We start from the raw sequence: 27,406 nt of genomic DNA on the forward strand, positions 1-27,406 counted from the left end.
GGCTCCGCCTTCCGTTCCTGCTGCCTGTGTTCAGGGTCCTCCGCAGCGTTCGCTCCCAGTGGTGTATGGTGGCAACTCAGGCCAACGCTCAGCCACGGCAGACTGTTCGTGTGTTTGTTTGTTAATGTGTGGGACAAGGAACGCAGGACACTAAGGGGTAACAGAGCTTCATGACGTGGCTCTCACTGCCCCACCGGGCCCCATGCCTGCATTTGGGTGGTGGGGACGTGGCCTTGGCAAGAGAAACAGATGGCCCCTGCGAGCTTGCCTCCTGTCCACGGCCACGGAGCCCACGAGCGAATGAGGTTTTCTTCCTCTAGAGCAGTGGTTCTCAACCTTCCTAATGCCGCGACCCTTTAATACAGCTCCTCACGTTGCGGTGACCCCCAACCATAAAATTATTTTCGTTGCTACTTCATAACTGTAATTTTGCTACTGTTATGAAGCGTAATGTAAATATCTGTGTTTTCTGATGGTCTGAGGCTCTACAGCAGCGGTTCTCAACCTGTGGGTCGCAAAAATAGTTTTATGGTTGGGGGTCACCACAACGTGAGGACCGTATTAAAGGGTCGTGGCATTAGGAAGGTTGAGAACCACGGCTCTAGAGCAACAGAGCAGTGGAGTGCAGCTGTCAGTAAAAAGCCTTGACCTCCTGCGGTGCGCGGCCACTTTATTTTTTTTTAACTTAGGAGAAAAAGAGCCAGGCCGCCTCGCTGTTTCTGTACATACTTACACTTATTTACAGTGTGCCACGAGGGACACTAAGATGTCCCTCCTGAGAGCCGTACCCGCGGCCCCCGGCTCCCCACCACCCGCAGCCCGATTCACAGAATTGGGTGATCGCTTTCGTTTGTTTTTTCTTAAAAACAAACAAACAAACAAACAAACACCAAAACACTGATACGGCAGAGGCAATCAGGTGGCTTCCAAGTTGTGTTGAGTTATGACAGGATTTGATTTCGTCATCTGGCGCTGTAAGAAAAAAGTCTCACGTCAGTAACTGGTGAAATGCAGCCCAAGTCATGCCTACCCTCCTGTCCATGCCCTTTGTAGTAACTCCAACAGCAGCAAGGGCGCCGGGGGCAGAGCCGGAGGGACTGGCTCCAGGCCGACGCAGCGCGAGTTCCGCAGGAGCGCCACCTTCGGATGCGCGGCCGTCTCCTCAAACCCACCCGGCTATCGTGCAGTGAAATGTCCCCATGGCAACCGTCACCCCTTCAGCTTTACTTCCTCTTTGCCACATGACTGCTGGTGACGGCTTCCTTCCCACCTCAACTTCCCTCTTGGGCACCTCCCTGGCGCTGACACAATCTGGGGTTCTCTCAGCGGAAGCGGCTAAAACCTGGGCACCGCCTCCCCGAGCAAGTTCCCTTACCAAGAGCCCACTCCCTGGCTTCTATCTCCTCCACAGGATTTCAGACCAGACCAGATCAGACCAGATCAGACCGGGACCAGACCAGATCAGACCGGGACCAGACCAGATCAGACCGGGACCAGACCAGATCAGACCAAATCAGACCGGGACCAGACCAGATCAGACCGGGACCAGACCAGATCAGACCAGATCAGACCGGGACCAGACCAGATCAGACCGGGACCAGACCAGGTCAGACCAGATCAGACCGGGACCAGACTAGATCAGCTGGGACCAGACCAGGTCAGACCAGATCAGACCAGGACCAGACCAGACCAGAGTTCCCAAAATATCTCCTCCACACCCAGCCTTCCTAAGACACTCCTGCTGTGGGAAAGAACCCTGTGCTTTCCCCCATCCCGAGCCCACAGAACATGGAAGTGGGTGCTCGGCTGGTTCCCACTGACACTGCCCTCAGGAGGTGTGGCAATTCTGCATTTGCTGCCGGTTATGCTCGTCCCCTCCCCAGCTCGCCCCCTAACTCCCACCCCTCCGCCACACACGTGGCTCTTTAACAACGGAGCCTCGGGAACGCCCCCTCAAGCTACGATGGGCTCTTTGCCTTTAAAAATTATTATCAAATAAGTAGCAAACACACGGAGTGCGGAGTGGGAGAGGAAACAAAAGCACTCTGAGAAAAGGGAAGCTCCTCTCCCACACCCAGCCCGAGCGAGCCAGGTTCCTCCCGGGATGTCCCCCTCAACGTCAGGCTTGCCTTCCTGCGCCTGACCCCAGAGCAGTCGGCACCTGCAGAGCCCTCCCGCTCAGGAAGCTCCCGGCTCCCGGGCCATGTCAGTCATTTAGCCTCCGACTTCCAAAGACCTCCCTGCAAATACGGACTCCTTTGCCGCCTCCTCAGCTTGGTACGGCGTGGGCCGTGCCCTTTACCAAACACCCAGTCCCGTTCCCCCACATCTCTGCCTCCATATTCACGTCTGTGTGACCCCCGATCCAGGCCCTCTCTGCTTGGCCGGGTTATTCCATGTATTCACTCCCCCGCGGCCCATTCCCAGCCACTTGTCTGTTAACCCGCCCTGCACTTCGCTGGCAGAGGGATCTTCCTAACGCGAAGCTCTGCTCAGACATCCTCAGGGCTTCCCCTGAAGAAAAGACCGAACCTCTTGGCAACTCTCAAAGTCTTGGTCTGGCCCAACCTGCCGGTCCACTTGCCACTTCCTGTCCTGCCCGCTACAGCCTGGGCCTCTTCCCCTCACCCCGCAAAGCGGGCTCCTGGGCCCCAGCCTCCTCCCACCAGCGGGATCTGTCACGCGGGGCCTTCGGGGCCTTCGGGGCCTCCTTATGGCAGTTTACTACGGACACTGCCCCTGGTGACTATGCCTGGGTCCTATCCTTTGCTCGGACCCAGGCCCAGCCCTGACCCTGGCTCCTGAGGCGAATCCTTGGTCCGATCTAGCTGGGTGGGAGGAGCAGGGACAAGGTGCTGGCGGAGAGTACAACCCTCGGGGCCTGAAGACCTCGATGTGCATCTCGGCTCTCCCACTTGCTGCCACGGGACTGGCCTCCTGAGGCTCACCTTCAGGGTCTCCAGCACGTGGTGCTGACCCGTGCAAGCTCGTGGAGAGGGTTCAATGGGAAGTGATATGGAAAGTGGCCAGGGCCGTGCCGGGCACGCGGCTGGTGTGAATGAACGGGTTCGTCTCCCTCTCTGCTGATGGCACTGGGTACTGTCCAGGCACTGGCAGATACATAGAATCTGGCTCCCCGAGTGACGGGCACCCGACAGCGAGGCCGTCCTGGTCTAGCCCACGACACACAGTTTCCCCCATGCACAGTCTACAGGGTACTTACGTGGTTCTTTCTGTCCGTCTGGCACAGTACAGAAAACCTACAAATGAAGACATTTTCACCTCAATTAAAGAACTGGAAACGGAAGCTGAAGCCTGAAGTTACTGACTGCCTTTTAGAGACGTGGATGTGGAAAACTCAAAACCTGAGCCCTGCCAGCCGGCATGCCTCGCTGTCCCAAACGCTTCCATGAAACCGGGGACTGAGTTGGTCCAAAGAGTTGCTCAAAAATCAGTCATCAGATGACAGAGAAGCAGAAACTGCTGACAAAATGGGTATGCCGACAGCAGTGAGCACAGGGCTGACAATGAAGGCAAGGCTGGAATGGTTTGGACTAACGCTGCCCAATAGGAGTATAATGTGAGCCACACAAGTATTTAAGAAATGTCAGTAGCCACATTACAGAATAAATAGGAAGAAATCGGTGAAATTACTTTTCATAGTATGTCTTACTTATTAGCTCAACATATAAGCATGTTTTCATTTCAACATGTAATCAATAGAAACGTTATTAGTGACCCATGCACATTCCTTTCGTTAATACTGTCTTATACACCTAGTGTGTATTTTATACTCACAGCCCAGTGAGTGCTGGACTCCCACATTTCAAGGGCTCAACAGCCACATGAGGCTCGTGGCTCCTGTGTCAGGCAGCGCAGGCTTGGACGTGAAGGTACCGTTCCCACGGGTACGCATGTTTCCTTCCCACAAGGCACCAGCCTCAGCCTCGAGCCATACTCCTGGTCCAGCAGCCTGGCCCACAGGCCTGCCTGAGCACGTACAGGTGTCTGTCCACTACAACGAGGTGCTGGAGCTGTTTACATCCCACTCACTCGCCTTCCCAAAGCTCCACGCCCAGCACCTCACCATTTCCCAATTCATGGCTTGAGAGCTGAGATGTGTGCCAGGTTATTTTTTTAGGACAATTGTTTTTAGGTTACGTGGTGCTACTAATACTGACACTGGAGTAATTTCCTCTCTACTGAATGACCTTTAGCTTCCTCGTTAGCACTCCCTGTGGGAGTCACACATGAGTCTTGCAAATACCCTTTTGGTGAAGGCAGATATGGAAATGAATGGGCCTTCAAGAACATCTATCTGCTCACGTCTGGTCCATGTCCTTTGGGATGTGAGGAAGGGCTGCGTGTCAGGTCACCCATTCTCCAGGGCACACAGGTTGCTTTCTAGGTTGGCCCGAGATCTCTGGGGGACTAAGGAAGTCTCAGGAAGGCAACACAAGTAAATACCAGATCTTTATTACCCACTAGAGGCCCGGTGCACGAAATTCGTGCACTTAGCGGGGAGGTCCCCTCAGCCCGGATTGTGAGAGAGTGCAGGCCAGGCTGAGGGACCCCACCAGTGCATGATTGGGGCCAGGGAGGAACACAGGAGGTTGACCAGCCAGGGAGGGGCCATGGGAGGGCTCCAGCCTGTCTTGCTCAGTTCTGATCAGCCAGACCCCAGCAGCAAGATAACCTACTGGTTAGAGCGCTGCCCCTGGTGGTCAGTGCACGTCATAGTGACTGGTCGACTGTCTGCCTCCTGATGGTCAGTTACATCTTCATGGATTTATATGTTATGATGTCATAGCGAGCGGTTGAACAGCCTTAGCATATCAATAGCATATTATGCTTTGATTGGTTGAATGGCCAACCAGATGACCAGACACTTAGCATATTAGGCTTTTATTATATAGGACTCCATGTCACCCAACTCAACAAAAGTTCCTTCCTACCTAGGACCTCCTCCTAGGCTGTAAGACATGGGCATTATGACCACAGCAGCCAAGAGTAACGGGTCTTTTGCAAAATCTGACTTGGAGACCAGAAGTATAACTCTATGTTGAAGTGGGCCACGGACAGGAGGCGGCTGTGGATTAGATCCCAGGAATATCAGGCTGTGCCCTTGCCCTTGCCTGGAAATGCTCCGTGGCCTGAGGACTCGTCCCACCTTAGAAGAATGCAGAATCTTTGGAGGGACCTGGCACACCAGCCACCAGATAAGTAAAACACAAAAGTTTCTGCTTCTTTCGAAATGCCTACAATTTCAAACTTTGTTTTTATCTCCAAATTTATTTTCCAGCCTTTGAAAAACCAACTCATGTTTGAAAACTTACATTTTTAAGAGAAGTATACATACCTATTATAAAGACTAGTCCCACGAATGATGAAGCTATGAGTGCGTATCTACGCCTTGAATTATCTGTAAAAAAAAGAAAGAAAAGAAATGCAATTAGCTGACCTGGTCAAAATAAAGACCATCCTTATTTGCAGCTTCCATGTTTGCAATTTACCTACTTGCTAACATTTATTTGTATTCCTCCAATCAATTCCCACAGCACCTTCACGGTCATTCGTGGGCACGTGTGGCAGATGGTGAGAAACGCTGAGTCGCCCGATGCACGTGCCCCCGCTGAGTCTGAGCAAGGCGACACGCTGCCTTCCTGCTCCAGCTCTCACACTATCAGCAAGTGTTCTACACGTGGTCTCTGCAGTGCCAGCTTTTCACATTTTTTAATGTCTGTTTGTCTTTTGTTGGCGATTTCACTGTTTAAAATGGTCTCCCAAGCATAGTGCTGACATGTTGTCTAGTATCCCTAAGCACAAAAAGGCTGTGATATGTCTTACAAAGAAAATGTGTATGTTGGATAAGCTTCCTTTAGGCCTGAGTTAGATAGCACTACTGGCCGTGAGTTCAATGTTAATGAATCAACCATATGTATTAAATATGTTGTCTTTAAAAATAAAACAAGGTTATTTATGTATTGGTACTTTGGCCAAAATGTCGTGACCAGAGGCCGGCAGGTGCCCAGCCCATTTCCTGGTATGACAATGAATTTGGCCACAGCAACAGAATTTGAAGGCCTACCGTTTTAATTCTATCTCCATTACTTAAGTGACCTTGGCAAAGTCACCCCATCTGTTGAACCAGTCTCCTCACTCTTAAAAATAAATAGCAACCCCTGTCTACAACGGTGGTGGTGAGGAAACAGCCTTTGAAAGGGTTTGCTAACGGGTAGCAGGCTAGTCAATGTGAGTTGCTGTGATTCACTTGATAAAGCATCAGAAAGTCTACACAAGAAATTAGCACTTGAACAAGTAAGAGCCAATATTTAAATGTTACATCTTCATGGATTTATATCTGTTATGATGCAAGCAACTCGAGAAAAGTATTCAAAACCATGGGTGGGAGAGGGAGAGGGAGAGCTAAGGCCCAGATTTTCAGAGAAGAAAACATTTGGTTAACTGGAGACCAAAAACAGGTGCCCAGACATATATGTATCTCATATGTCAACACTACTTTGAGATTTAAAAGGCCAAAGAACTATCTAGCAATGTCTCTCAAACTTTCAAAATCTACAATGTCATGTGAACAATCAATGGGGGGGGAGCGGATTTTTAAAAAGATGAATCACAATTATTTGATAAAAAAGGGTTTGTTTTCAAATTTACAACTTGTATCTCACATCGGTGAGAGGGATGTTATGGTGACGATCTTTTTCTTCAAGGTGTCTACGAGGTGTAGCATTCAATCCCAATAGCAAATGTTAAATGAAAACTGGGCAAGGACAGGATGCTTGAAAACCTCATGAAACATCTACACTAATAAAAGAGTAAGATGCAAATTGACCGTACCTTTGCAACGCCCACAAGCCAATCAGGAGTGGGTATACAAAGTAACCCAACAAAGATGGCGGGTTAATTTGCATACACAGGCCCTGGCCCAGCCACTCCGGGCCTCTGGGCAGCGTGGGAAGGTGGAAAGGCGGCTCCGGGCCGGAGCGTAAAGGCGGCTCCGGCCCGAGCGAAGGTGGTGCCGGCAGCCAGGGGAAGGAAGGCCCATTCTTGCATGAATCTTCGTGCATCAGGCCTCTACTTTCACATAATTCTACAGAGGATCTTGTCCAGGAATTATGTCCTTCAAGGATGTTGCCTCCTGGAACACTGGAAGCTTTTCCAGATTTCTACTTGCTGACTCATGCTGTACCCAGTCAGCCTCTTTCTCCTGGTTGGTTATGCACACAGCACACAAGTCGAAGCACATTGGCGTGGCTTTCTGTCACTCTCACTGGGAAGCAGCTATCTGCTTGCACATGGATTGTATTTCCACACAGTCTGCCTTGGGTAGTATGCAACACCCAACAGGTGGAATTCATAAATTTGCTCCAAGCATAACAACTGTCACTAACTTTGCAGTGGGTTTTTAAAATGTTTTTATTGATCTCAGAGAGGAAGGGAGAGGGAGAGAGAGAGAGATAGAAACATCAATGATGAGAGAGAATCATTGATTGGCTGCGTCCTGCACACCCCCTACTGGGGATCGAGCCCCAGGAATGGGCTCTTGACTGGAATCGAACCTGAGACCCTCTAGTCTGCAGGCCAATGCTCTATCCACTGAGCTAAACCAGCTGGAGCTGCAGTGGGTTTTTAAATCTTCTTGGCAGTTGTGTGGCTTGTGCAAATGGTGCCTCTATGAGTGACATCTCTGTGGGTTTGGTCTTTTCTCTGTCTTTAGGCACCAAACCCATCAGCTGCAAATTGGAACCCATTTTGTACTTTTCCTGCAAATATTTGTTTTACCCGAGAAGTCACGCTGCTTTGTCTGAAAATGAAACCATAACTTTAATGGCTTCATGTCATTATTTGAAGTTTCAAAAGGTACGATACACTGGAGATGTAATGAGAATGGCTCACTCATCAAATAAAATTCAAGGTTTTTATATTCATTATGTTTGCTATTCATTATGTTAAAAAAAAATTCATTCACAGAATCACCCTATCTCAGCCCAAAGAAACACATATTCTCTATTTGCCCTGGAAATCCTGTTCTCGATATATAATTACGATATCCTGAATTATAATTAATACTATAAGTCATCTGTTCTCTTACGTTTTAATGAACCACTTTCAAATCACTGGTCCTTCTGTTTGTAAGCTGAAGATATAATGTAAAAATTAGATAATAAAAATGGCCAATTACAAATGCACTTAAGACTTAACATAAAAATGACCATCAGTGAGACAGCTTGTCATGAGATTGGGTGTTAGACCAACAATTTTCGACCTTTTTCATCTCAGGTGGTGTGAAGCCCACAAACCACAACTATTCCATTTTTTTATTTGACAATCTAAAGGAAATGAGGTCAGTGCCCCTGACTAAATGGTCAGGTACTGCATGTTTTAAAAATCACTGCGGCACACCAGTTGAAAATCGCTAAACTAGACAAATGTATCAAATGCAGAGTCTTGTAGCACATGTGAGAACATAATGGTAATGAAGAATATTACAAAGCAGCCCAGTGGGTGTGGCTCAGTGGTTGAGTGTCGGCCCAGGAACCAAGAGGTCACCAGTTCAATTCCTGGTCAGGGCACATGCCTGGGTTGTGGGATCAACCCCCAGTGGGGGTGTGCAGGAAGCAGCCGATCAATGATTCTCTCTCTTCGAGGTTTCTCTCTCTCTATTCTTCTCCCTTCCTCTCCCTCTAAAAAGCAGTAAAAACATTAAAAAAAGAAAAGAAAGAAACAGTATTATAAATAGTTAAGAGCAGGGGCTCTGGACCCAAGATGGCCTGATTTCAAATCCAGGCTTTTCTACTTACTAGCTGTTGACCTGAGGCAAGCAATTTACACTCCCTGCGTCTTGGTTTCTCCCCATAAAAAGGAGTAATTACTGTAGCACCCAACCCATTGGGTCGTGTGCGAATTAACTGATACATGTATTAATTGATACATGTATGACAGAGGAAGTGCTAAACATGTTAGCTTATAGCTCTAATGGGGGTCCATGAACATTACAGCTCACTTTACATTTTGAATTTGTGAAATGGATGTTAGCCACTATCCCTCCCTGTAGTTTGAAACCCACAAACCAGCACTGGTCCGTGAACCCCGTTACTATATAGCGTCTCTGCCACAGGACGTGTAGCTGTGTACTCACCAGCTGGGACGCAGGTTGACAAAAGCATCGATGATATCCTGTTGGATTCTGGATTTTCAACAAAACATTGTACTTCCTGTGAGAGGTCGTCATCCTTCGTAAAATTTAGCACAGGTAGCGGGTAGGGAACAAGGGCTGCGAGTTGTGAGCTCCTCTCACACTGCTGGGAAGAGCAACGCCATGCATAGCGTAACTGCTCCCGATGCCGGCTGTAACTCTGAGGCATCTCACAGTGGACGGAAAGGCTTTCATTCGTCCAGTTACAATGTAGTGTCGGGGATGGAAGAGGGTCTGGGGAAAAAAGGTAACGTTTAGTACAAGAAGAGTAATATGTAGATTCACCATCTGTGAACTTATGAAAAGCTCCCAACTTTCTTGTGAGTTTAAGAGACGGGCAGGCCACTTCCTTGGGCACCAACAGGAGAGCATTCTCTCCTCCTCGGAGTCCCATCTGCCTGCTCACATTCAGACCACATGGGGGCCCCTGGCCCCTCATCCTCGACTCTGAAAGCTCCAGGATTGCAGACAGGATGGTGGCAAACTCCGTTAGCTGCGGATCCTCACCTGAGCAGACAGGAGGATTTCTAGTTTTTATTTTTCTCACTTATTATAAATATTCATTACCGCGTTTACTAAAAACAGTCACGTGCTTGAGTGTAGGGTGCTCCCCATAACTACGTGGGGTGCTTTTTTTTGTAGAGAACTGCATTTTTAAAAATATTTTTTTATTGATTTCAGAAAGGAAGGGAGAGGGAGATACAGAAACATCAGTGATGAGAGACAATTATTGACCGGCTGCCTCCTGCATGCCCCTTAGTGAGGATCGAGCCTGCAACCCGGAATGTGCCCTTGACCAGAATCGAACCTGGGACCCTTCCGTCCACAGGCCGACGCTCTATCCACTGAGCCAAACCGGCTAGGACAATGGGATGCTCTTTAATCTACAGAGAGGAAATAGTTTGTATTACCTTCCGAAAATCTGAAATGTTTCAAAGTGACTCAAAGGGTTTTGTGAAAGGTACCGTGGGCTGGCCCCGCTGACAGGTGGAATAAGGCACGGCACCTGTCAGAGACCTGCCAGCCCCGAGGCCTCCCTCCGATTTCCTCCGGAAGCGCCTCCTCCCGGTAAGGCAGCCGGGACCTGCACACCGCAGGCGAAGACCCTCTCCGGTCCCACTGCACCATCTCACCCTCTCACATCGTGATGCTCATTTGGGTCTCACTCGTCCTATATTTCATTCATATGCCTTCCTGCATCTCTACTCCCACCCCCAAACTAATTATAAGAGATTTGAGAAAACACGTAAGTATATATGAAATGTACACAAAAAAGTCCTGGTAGCGTTTGGATAATAAAATCTCAATACATTATAAACACGGACTAAAACACGAATTACAGGAAAGTGCATCAAGGCTGGCCAGGTGAAGCTCCCGGGAGGGCGTGGGGCACTGGCCAGGAGCTGGGAGGTGTGAGCGTTAGCCCCGGCGGGCTGTGCGGCCTTGGACCACAGCTCCTGTAGGAGCTGCAAGACTTTAGAGAAACCATCCAGCCCAGGCTCCTGTCCCATAAAAGGAGAAGCCCATTGCCGAGTCTGTCTCATTTTCCTCTGTAAGAGAGAACATGGTCACGGTCACGCCAGGTGGGATAGGAAAGTGCTGTGCGGGGAGACCCGTGGAAGAACTGGTGTCACGTTCTGTGTTGTCAGAGCCCGCTTAGCGACACAGAAGCTCTTCCAGGCGGTCTCGTTACTCCACCACTGTCACATCCCACCTGCTCACCAACAGGCATGCAGACCTTTCTGTGGCATCGGGGTGAACTTCTGCACTCAGATCCTCCCATCGATAACCTTTCCTAGCCTCTCGCTGCCCAGGGACTTACCACAGCGACTTCTAACAGATAAGTTACGCCTTGTACCTTAAACAGATTAAACAGGCCAGGAATGTGCCTCCTTCACCCCCTACAATAACAGAATTAGTCGCTTTATAATTAATCAATTCAGCTCACCACCCTGTCAGAGATGAGGATTTCGTATACAGACCAGCTGGCATTTGTATATTTCTATTAACTTCAGTAAAAAGTTATACACCGGCCCTGACCGGTTTGGCTCAGTGGATGGAGCGTCGGCCTGCTGACTGAAGGGTCCCGGGTTCAATTCCGGTCAAGGGCATGTACCTTGGTTTCAGGCACATTCCCAGTAGGAGGTGTGCAGGAGGCAGCTGATCGATGTGTCTCTCTCATGGATGTTTCTAACTCTCTCTCCCTCTCCCTTCCTCTCTGTAAAAAATCAGTGAAATGTATTTTTTTAAAAAGTTATACACCGGTCTGGACGTTTAAGGGAAGGACAGTCACTTCTACTTACATGGACATTACCAATGCAACGAAGGTTGTGAAGAGGCTGAGAAAGAGCTAATAAACACCATTAGTGGAGATTGGTAGGGGGCTCTGCGGGAAAAGGGAAAGCAGATAGCACCTTCTACGCAGCAAGAAGAGGCGCCAGGAAACCCCCTTCTACCGAAAAACTCCCTTTCTGACAGTTTTCCGTTGGGTCTGGTGTCTCCGGAAGAGTAATGCCAAGGCACTTAAATAGAACTAAACACACCCTCCCCAAAAGCATGACTTCCCCATTTCTAAGAAACGAGTATGAGTTATTTTGTCAACTGGTGTGAAGCCATGAGTCAGCCTACGTCTTTTTAGGACACGTTCTAAATACGGCTGAGTCTTCCCTGGCTCATCTCCGGGTCCTCTCCTTTTCCAACATCTCCTACCGACACACTGTCTACCTGTGCGACCGCAGTGCCTTCTACCTGGCGCCTCTTCTCCCTATCCACCGAAAAAACCTGCCACCCGAGTCATCTTCCAAAAATAGATTTCACCGAGCCACACCCCTGCTCCAGTGCTGGAGACAGAGGCTCCTCACAGCCACAGGCTCCAGCCCCGGTTCCCCAAGCAGGACCTGAAGTCCCCGGCCGATACTGTGTTTGTCACTGATAGAAACGCACCTCCCTGTGCGTGGCTCCTCTGCAGGCCTTCGCCGGGCTTCCTCAGGCTGTCAGTCAGCACAGCCGAGGCCGGGAGCCAGAAACAGAAGGGGTGGGACATCTGCCACTGAGAGATGAAGGGATCAGAGTGACTGGCAATAACAGGTTCTGGGCTACACCATGGCAAGCGAGGACAGCAAGGCCTGAGAAACTGGGATGTTAAAAATAACCTTTATTTCAATATCACACTCCCCGAGAACTATGACCCTGGCAGGAACATCAGAAACAATGAAAATGAACCAGGCACTAGAACGATCCAGAAAAATTGGGGGGTGATGTTCAGGGCAGCATTGTGTACCGTAGCCAAGACACAGAAACAACCTATGTGTCCATCGTAGGATGAATAGATATGAAAGCTGTGGTATCTGTACACACAACAGAATATTATTCAGCCATAAAAATATATTTTTATTGATTTCAGAGAGGAAGGGAGAGGTAGAAACATCAATGATGAGAGAGAATCATCGATTGGCTGTCTCCTGCGCGCCCCATACTGGGGATCGAGCCCGAAACCTGGGCATGTGCCCTGACCATGGATCAAACCGTGACCACCCTGGTCAACAATGCTCACCCACTGAGCCACGCCAGCCAGGCGAAATTTGCCATTTTAAACAAACCAAGTTATGAAATACTCACCGAGGACTAAAAGATTAAATTTCAGGCCATTTGTAAGATCCACGGATTCGATTTCATATTCATCTTCATCCAATGATGTTAAATTGAAGATGACGAGGTCACCTGACTCAATGTCTAAATGAACCCTCTCTTTAAAAAGTGGGTAACGTATGACCCCAGTGTTTCCATTCCATTCTATGACCTTATTCATTCCTTTTTTCCATATGATTTCTGTAAAGTTTACAGTGCTTGATGGCGACAAAGTGATGTCCTCACCTATACGTCCAAAACGCGGTAAGCTCTGGCAGCTGATGAAATCTAGGAGAGAGAGAAAAAAAAAAGGTTAGGAAAAAAACACGACTGTTGGAAACAGAAAACCATCTTCCAAGATGCTCTATGGAGAAAAGAGTTGAATTTCGTGGTAAAAATTATTCATCAGCTATTTTGTGTGCTAAGCTGATAAACTGCTGACAGAAAGGAGAGAAAATAGATGCTTGACCAGGTAGAAACCACTCTTTTTTTTTTTTTTTTTAATCCTCACCTGAGGATATTTTTCCATTCGTTTTTAGAGAGAGTGGAAGGGAGGGGGAGAGACAGAGTTCGGGAAACACTGATGTGAGAGACACCCACGGACTGGTTGCCTCCCGCATGCGCCCAGACCACAGCTGGGGATTGAGCCTGCACGTGCCCTTGACCGGAATTGAACCGGGGACCCTTCAGTCCGTGGGCTGACGCTCTATCTACTGAGCCAAACCGGCTGGGGCTAGAACCCACTCTTTAATTGGGGCCCACACAAACCCAAGAAGTGGAGTTAACACTGGGAGCAGCACCCACATGCCAGGCACGGGGGCCATGCTGGGACTATGGCAGCAAACAGGACGGGCGTCGCTCCAGGCCCTCGAGGAGTCTCACTGCGTGGAGAGCACACAGAGGAGGCGAGGACAGACCAAGGCGGGGCCTTCCCCAGGAAGCCAGGCTGCAGGGACACAGGACAACGCGTCGCTGAAGGATGAGGGGAGTCGGCCAGCTGAGGGCTGGCGAAGGAGGAAGGAGAGTGGGCAGGCGGGCAGATGGAGGAAGCCGCGCCCCAAGGCCTGTCCCAAATGAAGGAGGGGGTCTGTGTGAGGAAATAAAAGCAGTTCTGAATGTCTGGAACAAAGAGGGCCAGGGCGTGGGGAGCAGGAAGGAGGCTGCGGAGGCGGGCGGGCTGCTCGGAGCGAGTGAATGGGGGCTGCAGGGGGCCAGGGAAGGATGCTCAGGGCTCGGGTGGGATCCTGATGGCACAGGAGAGCCACAGAAAGGGTGTCAACAAAAGACGCAGGACGCAATGTAAGTTCCGCCAGCTGACCGTCCGCAGAGCGGGCAGGGGTTGAGGGGCGCGGCGTGGAGGCAGAGAAAGCAGGGCGGAGGCAGTGCAAGGAGTGGCGGACGGACAGACCAGGCCAGGGACACCCGTGAGTGGATGGACCTGAGAGGGTATTGCAGGAGTTGGTGACGGGATGTGGGGGACGAGGGGTAGGGAGGATACTGGTGGCTGTCGGGCAGCCCTCGTTCTTGGCTGACAGGGGAGCTGTTGAGAGCAAACTCAATGACAGGAAGCGCCAGAGGGACGGTGAGGATTAGGGGACCAGGTGTGCTGGAGCTGGTTCAAACCTTTGTCACAAGCCAGTGGTTAACCTCTCTGACTGAAGGGTTCAAATGAGGGGCTCCTGCTCCCCCCCCCCGCCACACACCAATCCAGTCATTAAACATTTGTTACCACCACTAAGACCGGCATATTCCTGATACCCCCAAATGGGTTTAAATGCATCTTGCTCCAGACTTAACTTTCTTGTTAAAGAGAGAAGAACAGCTGTTGAGGGAAAAGACATTAAAGATAAACTAAAATTTGAAGTTTTTGCTGAGCAGCAACCAGGGTAACTGCAGGAGCGCAGGAAACATCGAGACATCCAATAACCAAGTGTAGGCAACTGTGCCCAGTAATTTCAAATGAGAAGCAAATATCCCCCATCTGTCTATCTGCAAGGATGTTTAGAACCATCCCCCTTAATTCAGGGAGTCTGCCCTCAAAGACTCCAGCACCTTTCCGCTGCTTTGCTGATGATGTGCTATCTTCCGGACTCAGCAGTACGTGGGAAGGCAGATGAAAGAGGCAGGATTCCAAGCAGAGTCTGCCCACACACTGTAGTGGGGCTTGAAATGCCTTTGAATGAATGAATGAATGAATGAATGAATGAGCGCACAGGGTGGAGGTGGGAGAGAAGAGGCATGGCTGAACGGCTGCACCCTAGCTGCATGGAGATGGCTTCTGTCCTCCCCGGGGAGAAGCGATGTTCCCTGAACTGTGAAATGGGAAAAAGAAACAAGCCAGGAACGGTGTGGAGAGGAGCGAGGAGGGAGAGAAGGAGACTTGTGTTCAGAAAGAATCGCGGTAACTCTGAGCTGGAAGAAACTAACGGGTATTCCAACGACCTCCATTTCACAGGCGACAGGACAGAGCACCAAGAAAAGTGAAACGGCGTGTGACTGAGGCCTCCACTCTCCCAGGTGTGTGGTCACGTCCTCCCGAGTCCTTCCTGAACCCTCCGCACGCCCAGGTGCAGTGGGGACGCCACGTCCATTTTACAGATGGGCAAACAGGCCCGAGGCACACCAGCTGCCCGTGTCTCAGCAAGTTCAGGGCAGCAGAGGGAGCGGGACACAGGTTTTCTGATTCCTTGCTCAGCTCCCCTTTCACCACAGCCTGGTCCCGTCATTCATTCATTCATTCATTCACACTCATTCATTCATTCATTCCGAAAATACTCATTGGGCATCTCTTCTGTGTGGGAGAACCAGACAAGCACGGCACCTGCCCTCTTGGAGCTTACGTTCTGTTGGAGACGCCAGACTTCATACAAACAATTAGACAAACGTCCAACTGCATCTGTGGGAGGGGCCTAGATCTGGAAACAGCCCCAGTGCCCATCAGAGGGGCGCAGTAAGAAGCTGTGGTACATTTACACAATGGAGGACCACTCGGCCAGGAAAAGAAGGGAATCTTACCCTTTGGGACGGCATGGATGGACCTGGAGAGGGCTATGCGAAGTGAAATAAGTCAGAGAAGGTCAAGTACCGTGTGATGTCACTCATATGGGGAATCTAATGAACAAAGTGGACTAACAAACAAAATAGACACAGACTCATGGACAGAGAGCAGACTGACAGCTGTCAGAGGGGAACGGGGTTGGGGGCTGGTGATAAAGGTGAAGGGATTAAGCCAAGAAAAAACCACCACAGACGCAGACAAGAGTAGGGAGATTACCAGAGGGAATGGGGGGTGGGGGAGTAGAAGAAGGTAAAGGGGGTAAATGACAATGGAAGGAGACTTGACTTGGGGCGGTGAACACGCACCACAATATACAGATGATGCGTTATAGAACTGTACACTTGAAACTATACCCTTTTATTAACCAATGTCACCCCAATAAGCTTTTTTAAGGTAAATAAAAGTGTGAGGTGTAAAAAAGTGAGGGAGGGGAAAGGGGACAAGAGAGACTTAAGTGCAGGAAGGAAGAAAAACCAGAGCAAATCCGTCCGTCCATCCGTCGAGCAATCGAAGAAGTCACAGGGAAACTCAATAAACAGTTAAGCGAATTAACTAAACTGATTAAAATACAACTTAAATGCAGTCCAAAAGGCAGCAAAATTGGGGTCACCCCAAACCCCGAGTGCCGTGGAACCTGGCTGAAGAACCATGACGCGGCAAGGACAGGCACAGACCTTTCACTGGAGCCCAAGAGTTAGTGGCCTGGGACCACCCAGATGCAGTCAAAACAGCCCCTTCCTTTCCCCTGCCTGCCTCCGGCCAAAGCCAGATGGGAGGGCTGCTGGCTCCCCACTCCCCACCCTATCCCCCCATCCTACCCCCGCTCTTCCTTTTATTTTATTTTATTTTTTTAAATATATTTTATTGATTTTTTTACAGAGAGGAAGAGAGAGGGATAGAGAGTTAGAAACATTGAGAAACATCGATCAGCTGCCTCTTGTACACCCCCTACTGGGGATGTGCCCACAACCAAGGTACATGCCCTTGACCGGAATCGAACCCGGGACCCTTGAGTCCGCAGGCCGAAGCTCTAACCACTGAGCCAAACCGGTTTCGGCCGCTCTTCCTTTTAGATGTTCCCTTTGTCTACTGCTTCCCCTTCGAGGCGAAGGGGGCGCACCCGCTAAGGGTGTAAACCTGGTAAACCTGAACCCTGTACCCCGTACCCACGCAGGGACGCCTGCCCCAGTGCAAGGCCCAACCTGTGTGAGGCTGCAAGAGGCACCCTGTCACCAGGCCGTTCCTCAGAGAAGCCCACCCACTCTTCCGGGCTCAGGGAAAGGGCTGCACGAGGCCTTTGAAAGACTGCTTTCTCTCTCCAGAGCACCCCTCCGGGTCAGGTGGCCTGCAGGCAGCAGCAGTTAAGGTAAAAATCTGAGGCAAAACAATAAAATCCCCTAACAGTTTCAGTACCCGAATATATGCAGCGTGGCATTTCCCGTGTGTATGACGCCGTGTCGGGGACTGGCTGAGCCTCTACCTCTACTGGCTGTGGACCTGGGGATGACAGGATCCGGGGGCAGCCCTGGTTGCTTTGACACAACCTTGACCCTCTCACTTCTCTGAAATCATGTCTCACTTTCAGCCCACACCGCCTTGGAGGACCTGCTCGCGGCCTGGGCAACAAAGTCTCGGTTCAGACATTTACATACAGGAGAGGGGCCCTCCTCCCAGAATGACTGAGGGGGTGCTGGTACCAAGTCATGTTTCGTTAAGTTCATGAATATTCTCAGCTCAGTCTGACGTGTGTTCCAGTTTTGGGGTGGAAACACGCTCAGCAGGTCTGGAGATGATAAGAAGGGCACGGTGTCTCACTCAAGGGAGTTTGCTGCAGCTCCATTCTTTAACTTAATTCTTATCAATGAGCCCCAGGCCAGCTCAGCCTCGATAGCGTTTCACCACGGCAGCAGCACAAACACTGGCGGCATTTGGGGCTTCCTGTGTGCCATGCATCTTCTGAAAAGCTAGATCTAGCCTGGCCGGTGTTGCTCACTGGTTAGAGCACTGTCCTGGGCACCAAAGGGTCATGGGTTCGATTCCCGGTCAAGGCCACGTACCTGGGTTGCAGGTTCCATCCCAGGCCGGTGAGAGCATGTCCAGGAGGCAACCAATCCATGTGTCTCTCTCACTGTGTCTCTCTCACATCATTCGATGTTGGTCTTTCTTCTCTCTCTTTCCTCTCTCCTTCCCACTCTCTCTACAAATCAATGGAAAAAAATATCCTCCAGTGAGGATTAACCCAAAAAAAGCTAGATCCATCTAATTATCTACCTATCTATCTATCTTCCTTCACTTATTCCTCAACTCAACTCCCTGAGAGAGGTCTTATTATTCATGTTCTCACTCACCAGATACTGAGCCCTCCTATGTCCCAGGCCGTCCTGGAGTGCATGTGAGTGACTGGGAAGAACTGGACACGTGGCAAAGTGAAGTCTCTTTGTGTGGGTGAAGTAAAGTGCTGCTGAGCAAAATGAAGCAGAGCATGGGGGTGAGGGTGTCACTAGTGAGGGCTGCCACTGTATGCGACGGGTCACAGCTGGCCTGCAGCAGGGCCCAGAGAAAGGGAGGGAGGGAGCTAGGAGTGTGGGAAGAGCATTCCCAGGAATGAGAACCACTGGGTCACAGATGAGGAACCTGCGGCTCCGAGGGGCTCCGAAGCTGGCCCAGGACAGAGTGGGTGCAGACGCAGGCAGCCCGCCTCTGAGGCCTGAGCCGTGAGCCACCACGTGGGGTGCCTCCGTCTGTCCTGGCTGAATCCCCCCGGACCCAGGCCCAGGGCCAGGCCCAGGCAGTCATTTCTGTTTCCATGGTCACTAAAGGCAGAAATCCAGGGTCTCGGCTGCAACAGCACGACTTGCCCGTCTCCATCTATTTCTGCCTGGAAACGCACTCACCTGGCTCCCAGTTAGCGATACCCGCCCTGCGCCCCCAGCCCCGACAACTGCCCAGAACCTGTCTGACACCTGCTCTCGGCTGGCAAGCGACTCCGTGCCTCCGGGAGGAGCTGGGCCAGAATCCAGGTGCCGGCTCTCCAAATCCACCTCCTTTCCATCATTTCTGTCTTCTGTCCGAACAGACTCTCCTTTCTACGTTCCTGCACCTACAGCCCTCTCCCCGGCTCCCCTCTCCTCTCCGAGCCGCTGCCGTCCAGTCCACGTCAGTAGCCACTAACCACACGTGGCTTGTGAGCACACCACATGTGGTCAGTCCACATGAGATGGAGATGGAGTGTGTGTGGGTAAAATACTAACCAGACGCTGAAGATCTGATATGAAAAGGGGAATGCAGAAATCTCTTATTTAACCCGGTCAGTGTGGCTTAGTGGTTGAGTGTCAACCTACGAACCAGGAGGTCACGGTTTGATTCCCGCTCAGGGCACATGCCAGGGTTGCAGGCTCGATCCCCAGTGTGGGGCATGCAGGAGGCAGCCAATCAATGATTCTCTCAAATCATTGATGTTTCTTATCTCTCTCCCTCTTCCTTCCTCTCTGAAATCAATAAATATAATTTTTTAAAAAATCTCTTACTGATACCAACTTCATGTTGAAACGAAAATATTGAGCCTGCACCTACAGCACTCAGGTGCAGGAAGTTATGACTCAGGTGAGGGGTGGAGCCCCCGTCAGAAACCTGGTGAACCTCACCTTAACCAAAAAAATCCCTGCCTGGTTAAATAAAATATATTACTAAAACGGGTTTCACCTGTTTGCGTTCTAGTCCTCTCTGACAGCACTACTTACTAGTAGCCCGTGCTTTTAAGGTAACCACATGCTACCCCTGCTCAAAAGCCACGTTCACCCTTGACTGTCCTCAGAATATACTGAGGCCTACAGCCTGCTTCGGGGAAAAGGTTCTTACTACAGCAATTTAAGACACTGTCAGTCTTCGTACATCTATTCTACAAAGTCTGATTCAAGGCATTTCAACAGACTATTGATCGTTTCATTACACAATTTCTTTATGAACCCTTTTATTTTCCATTTTTTCAGTTCATAGTTGAGAAACTCCATTACAACTAATTTATGACATAACCTTATTCATCTCTCTTATAATTTGTTGAACCTTGATCCCGCCCCCCCCCCCCCCGCCGCCCCAGGTTTTAACTGATCTATGGGGGAAATGTTCCAGAAACTACCAGTGAGCCCTGGCTGGTGTGGCTCAGTTGGTTGGGCATCATCTTGGGCACCAAATGGTCACCAGTTCAATTCTGGGTCAGGGGACATGCCCAGGTTTTGGGTTCAAACTCCGGTCGGGGTACATACAGGAGGCAGCTAGTCTATGTTTCACATTGATGTCTCTCTCTCTCTCTCTCTCTCTCCCCCTCCCCTCCTCTCTTTTCTTAAAAAACATCGATAAAATACCAAAAACACATGAAGTGTACAATTCAATGTGGAAGGAAGGAAGGAAAGGAGCTACCAGTGAGGCAGATGGAGGTTGAGGCACTGACCTCACAGACAGGTGGGGAGTGCTATGGAAAAGGATGAAGGTCACTAGGAACCGGAAGGGGTTCATTTCTGAAGAACAAGCCATCGGAATAAACTGGCTTCCTCAGAGGGAGACCTGGCTGACAGGACAGAGCAGGGTCACAAAGGTAGACCTCGGATCAGCAGCTCCCGACGGGGCAGAGAGCACACCGGGTTCTGGGCAGGGGTTCCTTCACTCCCACTGGTTCCCAGGGAGCCGCACGGCCTCCAGGGGACGCCAAAGGCGAGGGTCCGGCCTATCAAGTAACTGACAGGCATTTTCCCTGGGGCCGCTGGACGACAGGGAAGCCGCCCCAGAGGAACGGCTGGGATGGCGTCCTGCCCTCTCCTGGGACGGCTCCGTCTCGCTGTCACACCCTCCACTGTCTGAGGAGAGGGCAGAGGAGGGGCCCTGGCTGGGCATTCCATCCCGGAGTGTCTGATGTGTGACTGCGGGGTCTCAGGGCTGTGCCCGCAGGGGCAAGCTGCACAGAGCTTTCTGCACCCGAGGAGAAAGGACATGAGAAGACAGCAAAAGGCAGAAGAGCCGGCCGTCGGGGCTGACGTGTGCGGCGCACTCCGCTCCGAAGCAGAGAAACCGCCTTCCCCGCAAAGCCGCTGCTTCCTGAGACGCAGCGAGGCCGAGGCGACAGCACGGGTTCCCAGACTGTCTCCTTCTTAGAGAGCGGCTCCGAGTCTCTTTCAAATTTCTAAAAGGTATCTGTCAAGATTAAGCCAAACACGGCAACAAATGCAACGTGCAAAATTTGACAAGATCCTGGTGTTTGTTTGTTTTTTAAAAAAAGACGTTCTTGTGACAAGTGAGGACATTTGAATAAGGGCAGAAGGCAGGTGATATTAGGGATTACTGTTATTTTCATAAATATGATGATGCTATTGGAATTATGTAAAAGTATGTGGGAGTGTAGAGCGAGTATAAACATGGCAAGATGTTAATAAATAACTAGCCTTCTGAATTCTACGGCCCCAAGCTGACCCCTCCCGCTGCTGTAGATTATGGCGGGAACACAATCGTGGGAACTTGGCCCTCGCCTCAGCCAAATCTCGCTGCAAGTGTGCGCGTGGGAGAGAAAGAGACACCTATCGCTCCGCCGACCTTCAGGCAGCTGCTCATCTGATCTCGGGCTGGAACGCATGGGCTGCGTCGGCAGATCCGGGTGCTGGCACACTCTGCCAGTGGTTTGCTGTGTGAACTTGGACAAGGGACTTAACCGACCCCCTGCCTTAAAAAAAAAAAAGGTGGGACAATGAAATGAAAACAAAACTCTCAACTACTAACCAGGAGCTGTGAGATTCACAGCCAGGATAACACGGGGCCTGGTTTCCGGACAGGAACGCAGCGCCCCGCCCCTGGACTGGGGTTCTCTCCGGAGTGAGAGCCAGACTCGGAATCTGGATGGCAGCAAAGCCGGTGAGCCAGTCTCACATAATGATGGCAGGTGATGTCTTAAGATGGAGAAAGGCTTGACAAAGACGGCAACAGTCTGCACTGTTAAAATAACAACACTGAAAACAAGTCCATGAAAGGAAATGTGTAAGTAGTATGTGGCCTGGTTCCTGAATCAATCTAGTTGGAGAGACAGCAAACAAAGGCGTCCATAAAACCTCAACAGCATCAGAACAGGGCAGGCTCTGCTAAGAGCTAACACGTCAGTTCCTGGTAGTGAGCTTGCTACATGCCCTGACCACATATTAACAACCCACTGACGCAACCAGCCCCAAATCCTGCCAGCTTTACTCCCCGGGAGCGCCCATTTCTTCCTTCCTTCCTCAGTCTTGATCCTTATCTGCAGCGATCCTGCAGCCTCACCCCCCTCTCTCCAGACTGCTCTCCTCCCAGCACCCAGAATAATTTGTCATGACTTCATTCCTGTTCAAAACCCTCCAAAACTTTCCATTTCATTGGGAGTGAAAAATGTCACAGTCTTTAAAGGGCCCACAGAACTTGATGTCTAAGATCCAGCCCTGACTACTTTTACAGCTTTCTTTCCTGCTACTTTCCAGTAAAATGATCTCCTCCAAGTTCCTTAAATGCTGGAAGCCTATGGAAGGGCTTTGCTTCCATCCCCCATCAGTCACCTGGCCTGTTCCCTCACTTCCTTAAGTCTACACTCTCACCCTTTTAAAGAGACCCTCCCCGGACCACGCTATATAAAACACCAACCACCAAATGAAATACCACACCCCACCCCACGGAGCACTACGCAGCTGTACAAAAGGAATGAGGATGACATGGTTAGTTGACAAAAACAAGGTATAAAAGAGTACATGGTATGTGTGATCTGCTGTTTAGAAAGGGAGTTAGAAATAACCACATGTATCTGTTTATAGCAGCAAGTAGAAAGAAGAAAGATAAAACAGAAACAAATTATATGCTATGGGGAGGAGGTAGTAGGATTTCTCTGAGCATATCTTCATATAGTTGTGATCTGAATCACGTTACTCTATTTACCTATTTAAAAATTAAAGAAAGGGGGAAACCCTTAAAACTGAATAGAAACAGAAACAAATTAATGCAACTATATACAAGTCAGTAACATAACCACACAGAAGAAACAAAGATTCAAGTAACTTTAAAATCTAGTATTCTGTACATATCCGGAGGGACACGTAGAAAAAGAAAAAGTGGCAAAGAGTCCTGGCTAGCATCAGAAGAGTCAAGGGCACGGTTCCCAGTCAAGGGCACATACCTGGGTTGCAGGTTCCATCCCCGCCCAATCAGAGTATGTGTGGGAGGCAACCAATCGAGTGTCTCTCTCACAATGATGTTTTTCTCTCTCTCTCTCTTCCCCTTTACATCCCTCCTACTGTCTCTAAAATAAAATCAATGGGAAAATCTCCTTGGGTAAAGATTAAAATACAACAACAACCAACAACAAAAAAAGGGCAGCCCTAACTGGTTTGGCTCAGTGGATAGAGTATCGGCCTTTGGACTCAAGGGTCCCAGGTTCGATTCTGGTCAAGAGCATGTATCTTGGTTGCGGGCACATACCCAGTAGGGAGTGTGCAGGAGGCAGCTGATCAGTGTTTCTGGCTCTCTATCCTTCTCCCTTTCTCTCTGTAAGAAATTAGTAAAGTATATTAAAAAAAAAAAAAAGGGCAAAGAAATCTTGAACTATGTTTAATAATTGTCTATGCTTGGTAGTGGTATTGGTATAGCAATTATCGAACAATTTTGTGTTTAATATAGATTAGGAAAATATACTGATGCTAAGAATAGAGTTCTCACTGTGGAGAAACAAGAAGCAAAGATGGGAGGAAGGGGAAGAAGAATCTAATTACTGGGTCAGCCTTCGCGGCAACACGACAAGCCCACCCCTCTGTGAAAACTATTTCCTGGCTCTGACCACAGGCAGGGCCTGGAAGCCAGGAGTCCGGCACCTTGGGCGCACCCAGCACTCAGAGCGTGATTTCTAAGTCCCCTCCCCGACGGAGTGGGACGAGGGACTCTACGGATTCCAAGGCTGAGGCAGGAGAGGAGTCCAGAATCTCTTTCTGTGCCAGAAAGGAAGTGCTCAAAAACTCTCGGAAACGTGGCAAAAGGACACTGAAGTTTTTTTGTTTTTGTTGTGTGTTTTTTAAGGACACTGAAGTTTTTTTGTTTTTTTGTGTGTGTTTTTTTAAGGACACAGAAGTTTGAGGGGTTCCCACTTGCAAACTGAGGTCGCTGAGCATCGACATGCACAATGACAGGAATGCCATGTAGCAAACATCCATGAAGTGAAAAAGGGAGATGCAGAAGTTCAGCACCGAAGAATGTCAATCCAGTATAAAGAGACACGGGCACTGGGGTTTGACATCTACAAAGAATCGCCACTGTTTGCTGAAATAGTGAAAGATTGTTGGGGAACGGGATAATCACACAATCTCAAAATGCCACTTAATAAGTCACGTACTATGTACAAAGGGGAGAGGGTGCCTCTACCCTGGAGAAGCCTGGTGAACCTCACCTTAACCAAAGAACCGAAGTTAACATCCCCCATAATGGGGCAGCCGGACTGCACCTGCCACGGATGAGATGTGCTGAGGACACAACCCACCTACAAGAATTCCCAGGCCCCTGCCCCCCAACACATAAAAATCCCTGCCCGAGAAGGTAACCCAAACCGAGGGACCTTTTATGAAATAACTGCTCCGGACCCTTCAAAAACGGTGATGTCATAAAGAATAAGAAAGAAAGCGAACAGGTTGGCAACAGTTCCAGGTTAAAGGGGATGGAAGTCGCATGCCTTCCGAATGCAGGGTGAGTCTTTGTGGGTTTCTGGGCTCTCGGACAAAACAGGGAAGCTGCATTTCCTGCCACAATGGTTCTGTGTCTTACTGAAGACCCGGGGGTTCTTAGAAGACAAACATGGAAATATGTAGGAGTAAGGTGTCATAAGAGCTGCAACTCTCAAACCGCTCAGCGTAAAAATAAATTTTAGTGCACGTGTGTATGTATAAAGAGAGAGAGAGAGGAGTAAACCAAGTGTGACAAAATGTCACTAACTGGTGATTCCAGGAGAAACGTGCACAGGTGTTCACGGTACTAATTTTTAAAAATATTTTAAAATATATTTTATTGATTTTTTACAGAAAACAAGGGAGAGGTAGAGAGAGTTAAGAAACATTGATGAGAGAGAAACATCGATCAGCTGCCTCCTGCACACCCCCTTACTGGGGATGTGCCCACAACCAAGGTACATGCCCTTGACCGGAATCGAACCTGGGACCCTTGAGTCCGCAGGCCGACGCTCTATCCACTGAGCCAAACCGGTTGCAGGGGTCCTCAAACTTTTTAAACAGGGGGCCAGTTCACTGTCCCTCAGACCGTTGGAGGGCCGGACTATAGTTTAAAAAAAAACTATGAACAAGTTCCTATGCACACTGCACATACCTTATTTCGAAGTAAAAAAACAAAAGGGCAAAAACACCCGCATGTGGCCCGCGGGCCGCAGTTTGAGGACGCCTGGTTAGGGCTTCTCGGTACTGTTATGGCAACCGCTCTGAAGATTTTCAATGCCGCTAAGGCTTAATGACTTAAGAAGAAATGTTGACCACTTCCCCTCCCCTTTCCTCAGCGTTGCGGATCTGTAAATGTCAACTTTTCCACCACCCCGTCTCTATCCATTTATCTATTCCTCGTTAACTGTCCCCCACTACCACGTACGCCTCTCAAAGCCAGGGAAGCCTTACTGGCTGCGTCCACACCCCGGGGCCCTTGTACAGTGCCTGACACAAAGCTGACACTCAGGTATTAATGACTGAGTGTTGTTCACAATTATTCTATGAAGTTGATGCTGTCAATATTCTTTTCAGGGCAAAGTGACTGAGGCACAGGGAAGGTAGGTACCTCACGGAAGTTATGACTCAGGTGAGGGGTGGAGCCCAGTCTGAACCACAGGTACCTGCATTCTGGGACCAGGGAGAGATCAGCTCTTCTGGAAGAATCATCCAACCATTCAAGCTCCGCACGTGTCTCCTCCCTCTCCCACAGCCACCGCCTCTGGAGCCCTCCCAGCTCTTGGGGCCGTGTGATGGCCTCTGCCCTGGGCCCCCTGCCTCCAATTCCTCTCACCCGCAGTCCTTCCTCTTTCCTGCGGCCAGCTTACTCTTCCCAAGCACATGGTTCTGAGCCTGACAGGCCCAGAAAGAGTTCTCCTTGGTCTGCAGAAGAGAATCTAATCTCCCACGGGGACTCCCATTCCGGGCTCCCCATGGGGCCTCCGGCTGGAGTGGACACGCATGCCCAGGCTCACCTTGTCCACTCCCCTCCGCGGCCCTGCCTTTCTCACCTGCTCTCCCAATCACAGCGTGTCCACAAGCCACCTGTCCCCAGAGGCCAAATTCAAATGCCATCCCTCCCACTAAGTCCTTGTTTCACAGAAGATAACTGATTTCAGACATGACCCGTGTGGCTCAGTGGATAGAGCATCATCCTGTGGACTTAAGGGTCCCAGGTTCGATTCCGGTCAAGGGCATGTACCTTGGTTGCGGGCACAGCCCCCGTAGGGGAGGGGAGAGGAGAGGCCCTTCTTAGGAATCTTTAAGTGAGGCCGTCGCTACGGACACTTCTGCCCCCCCTGCCCTGCCCACCGCAGGGCCACCGCCCCGGGGTGTTTGGTGCTTCGGAGCCGGCCCGCCCACGCCGGTGGGGCCCCGAGAACGAGAAAGTTGGTTCAAGTTCCGCCCCCCCCCCCCCGCAGGCTCCGAAGAAACTTGCACTCAAGTCAGAAAGAGCCCCTCCCTTCGGGAGGAACACTGGGTGGGAAGGGGCGCGCGCCCCGGGCCCCCGGGGGCTGAAAAGGAGCCCCGGAAAGAGGGGAGAAGCCGGACGGAGCCGGGGGAGCGCGAGGACGGCGGGCGGGGCGGCGCGGGGAGTGCGCCGGAGTCCCGTCCCTCTCCTCCCCGGAGTCCCGTCCCTCTCCTCCCCGGAGCGACTCGGGTGCCACCGCCCAGTTTCTCCGGGCCCAGCCGAGGGAGCGTGCCGTGCGGGCAGCACTGCCTCTCCTCTCCCGGTCCGGGTCCGCGGCGTTCCTCCGCTCCCGCAGCCCCACCCTGCGCCCCACCCGGGATGCCACTAGCAGTGGCCTCGGACCCCAACCTTCGATCCGGCCCCGGAGTCCTGGAGCCAAGGGCACCCTGGCGCTGCCCAGGCCGCACTCACCGAGCAGGAGCACCAAGCAGAACAGGCCAAGGGCTCCCGCGGCCTTGCCCGCGGCCATGGCGCAAATGCGATACTCGCCCCGGGCGTCCGGCGTCCCGGGCTCCTCATTCAGGCGGCCCAGGCACCGCCCTCTCGCGCTACTGGCGGGAGACGCCAGGCTCCGCCAGCCCACACGGCGCGAGGCGGGGCTTAGGCTGAGAGGCGGGGCGAGAGGCGGGGCTTAGGCTGAGAGGCGGGGCTTAGGCTGAGAGGCGGGGCGAGAGGCGGGGCTTAGGCTGAGAGGCGGGGCTTAGGCTGAGAGGCACCGCTTCCGCACTACGCCTTCCTCTTGCGCGCGCCCCGCCCCTCCTCGGCATTTGGAACGTGACGGAGGCCGC

At 50.8% G+C, this 27,406-nt stretch overlaps 1 protein-coding gene across 1 annotated transcript; it reads right to left on the bottom strand.

The window, feature by feature from the left end:
• Window positions 1-650: 650 nt before the first annotated feature.
• Window positions 651-27,189, bottom strand: CD58 (CD58 molecule). The gene is made up of 6 exons (XM_028153921.2): window positions 27,030-27,189; window positions 12,833-13,129; window positions 9,158-9,448; window positions 5,360-5,422; window positions 3,224-3,260; window positions 651-972 (listed from the first exon to the last, which is right to left on the bottom strand). Exons 1-6 carry the CDS (start codon window positions 27,085-27,087, stop codon window positions 963-965), a joined length of 756 nt encoding a protein of 251 aa, XP_028009722.2. The 5' UTR covers window positions 27,088-27,189; the 3' UTR covers window positions 651-962.
• Window positions 27,190-27,406: the final 217 nt, after the last annotated feature.

Source organism: Eptesicus fuscus, chromosome 22 (genome assembly GCF_027574615.1).
Source record: "Eptesicus fuscus isolate TK198812 chromosome 22, DD_ASM_mEF_20220401, whole genome shotgun sequence".
Taxonomy (NCBI): domain Eukaryota; kingdom Metazoa; phylum Chordata; class Mammalia; order Chiroptera; family Vespertilionidae; genus Eptesicus; species Eptesicus fuscus.

Bases quoted from the DNA above. Each gene is read 5' to 3' on its own strand.
- CD58 (XM_028153921.2), bottom strand. From the start codon at position 27,087: ATGGCCGCGGGCAAGGCCGCGGGAGCCCTTGGCCTGTTCTGCTTGGTG. The intron at 13,130-27,029 runs GTGAGTGCGGCC...TCTCTCTCCTAG, and splicing joins CTGCTTGGTGCTCCTGCTCG to ATTTCATCAGCTGCCAGAGC. The intron at 9,449-12,832 runs GTGAGTATTTCA...TTTTTTCCCCAG, and splicing joins ATTTAATCTTTTAGTCCTCG to ACCCTCTTCCATCCCCGACA.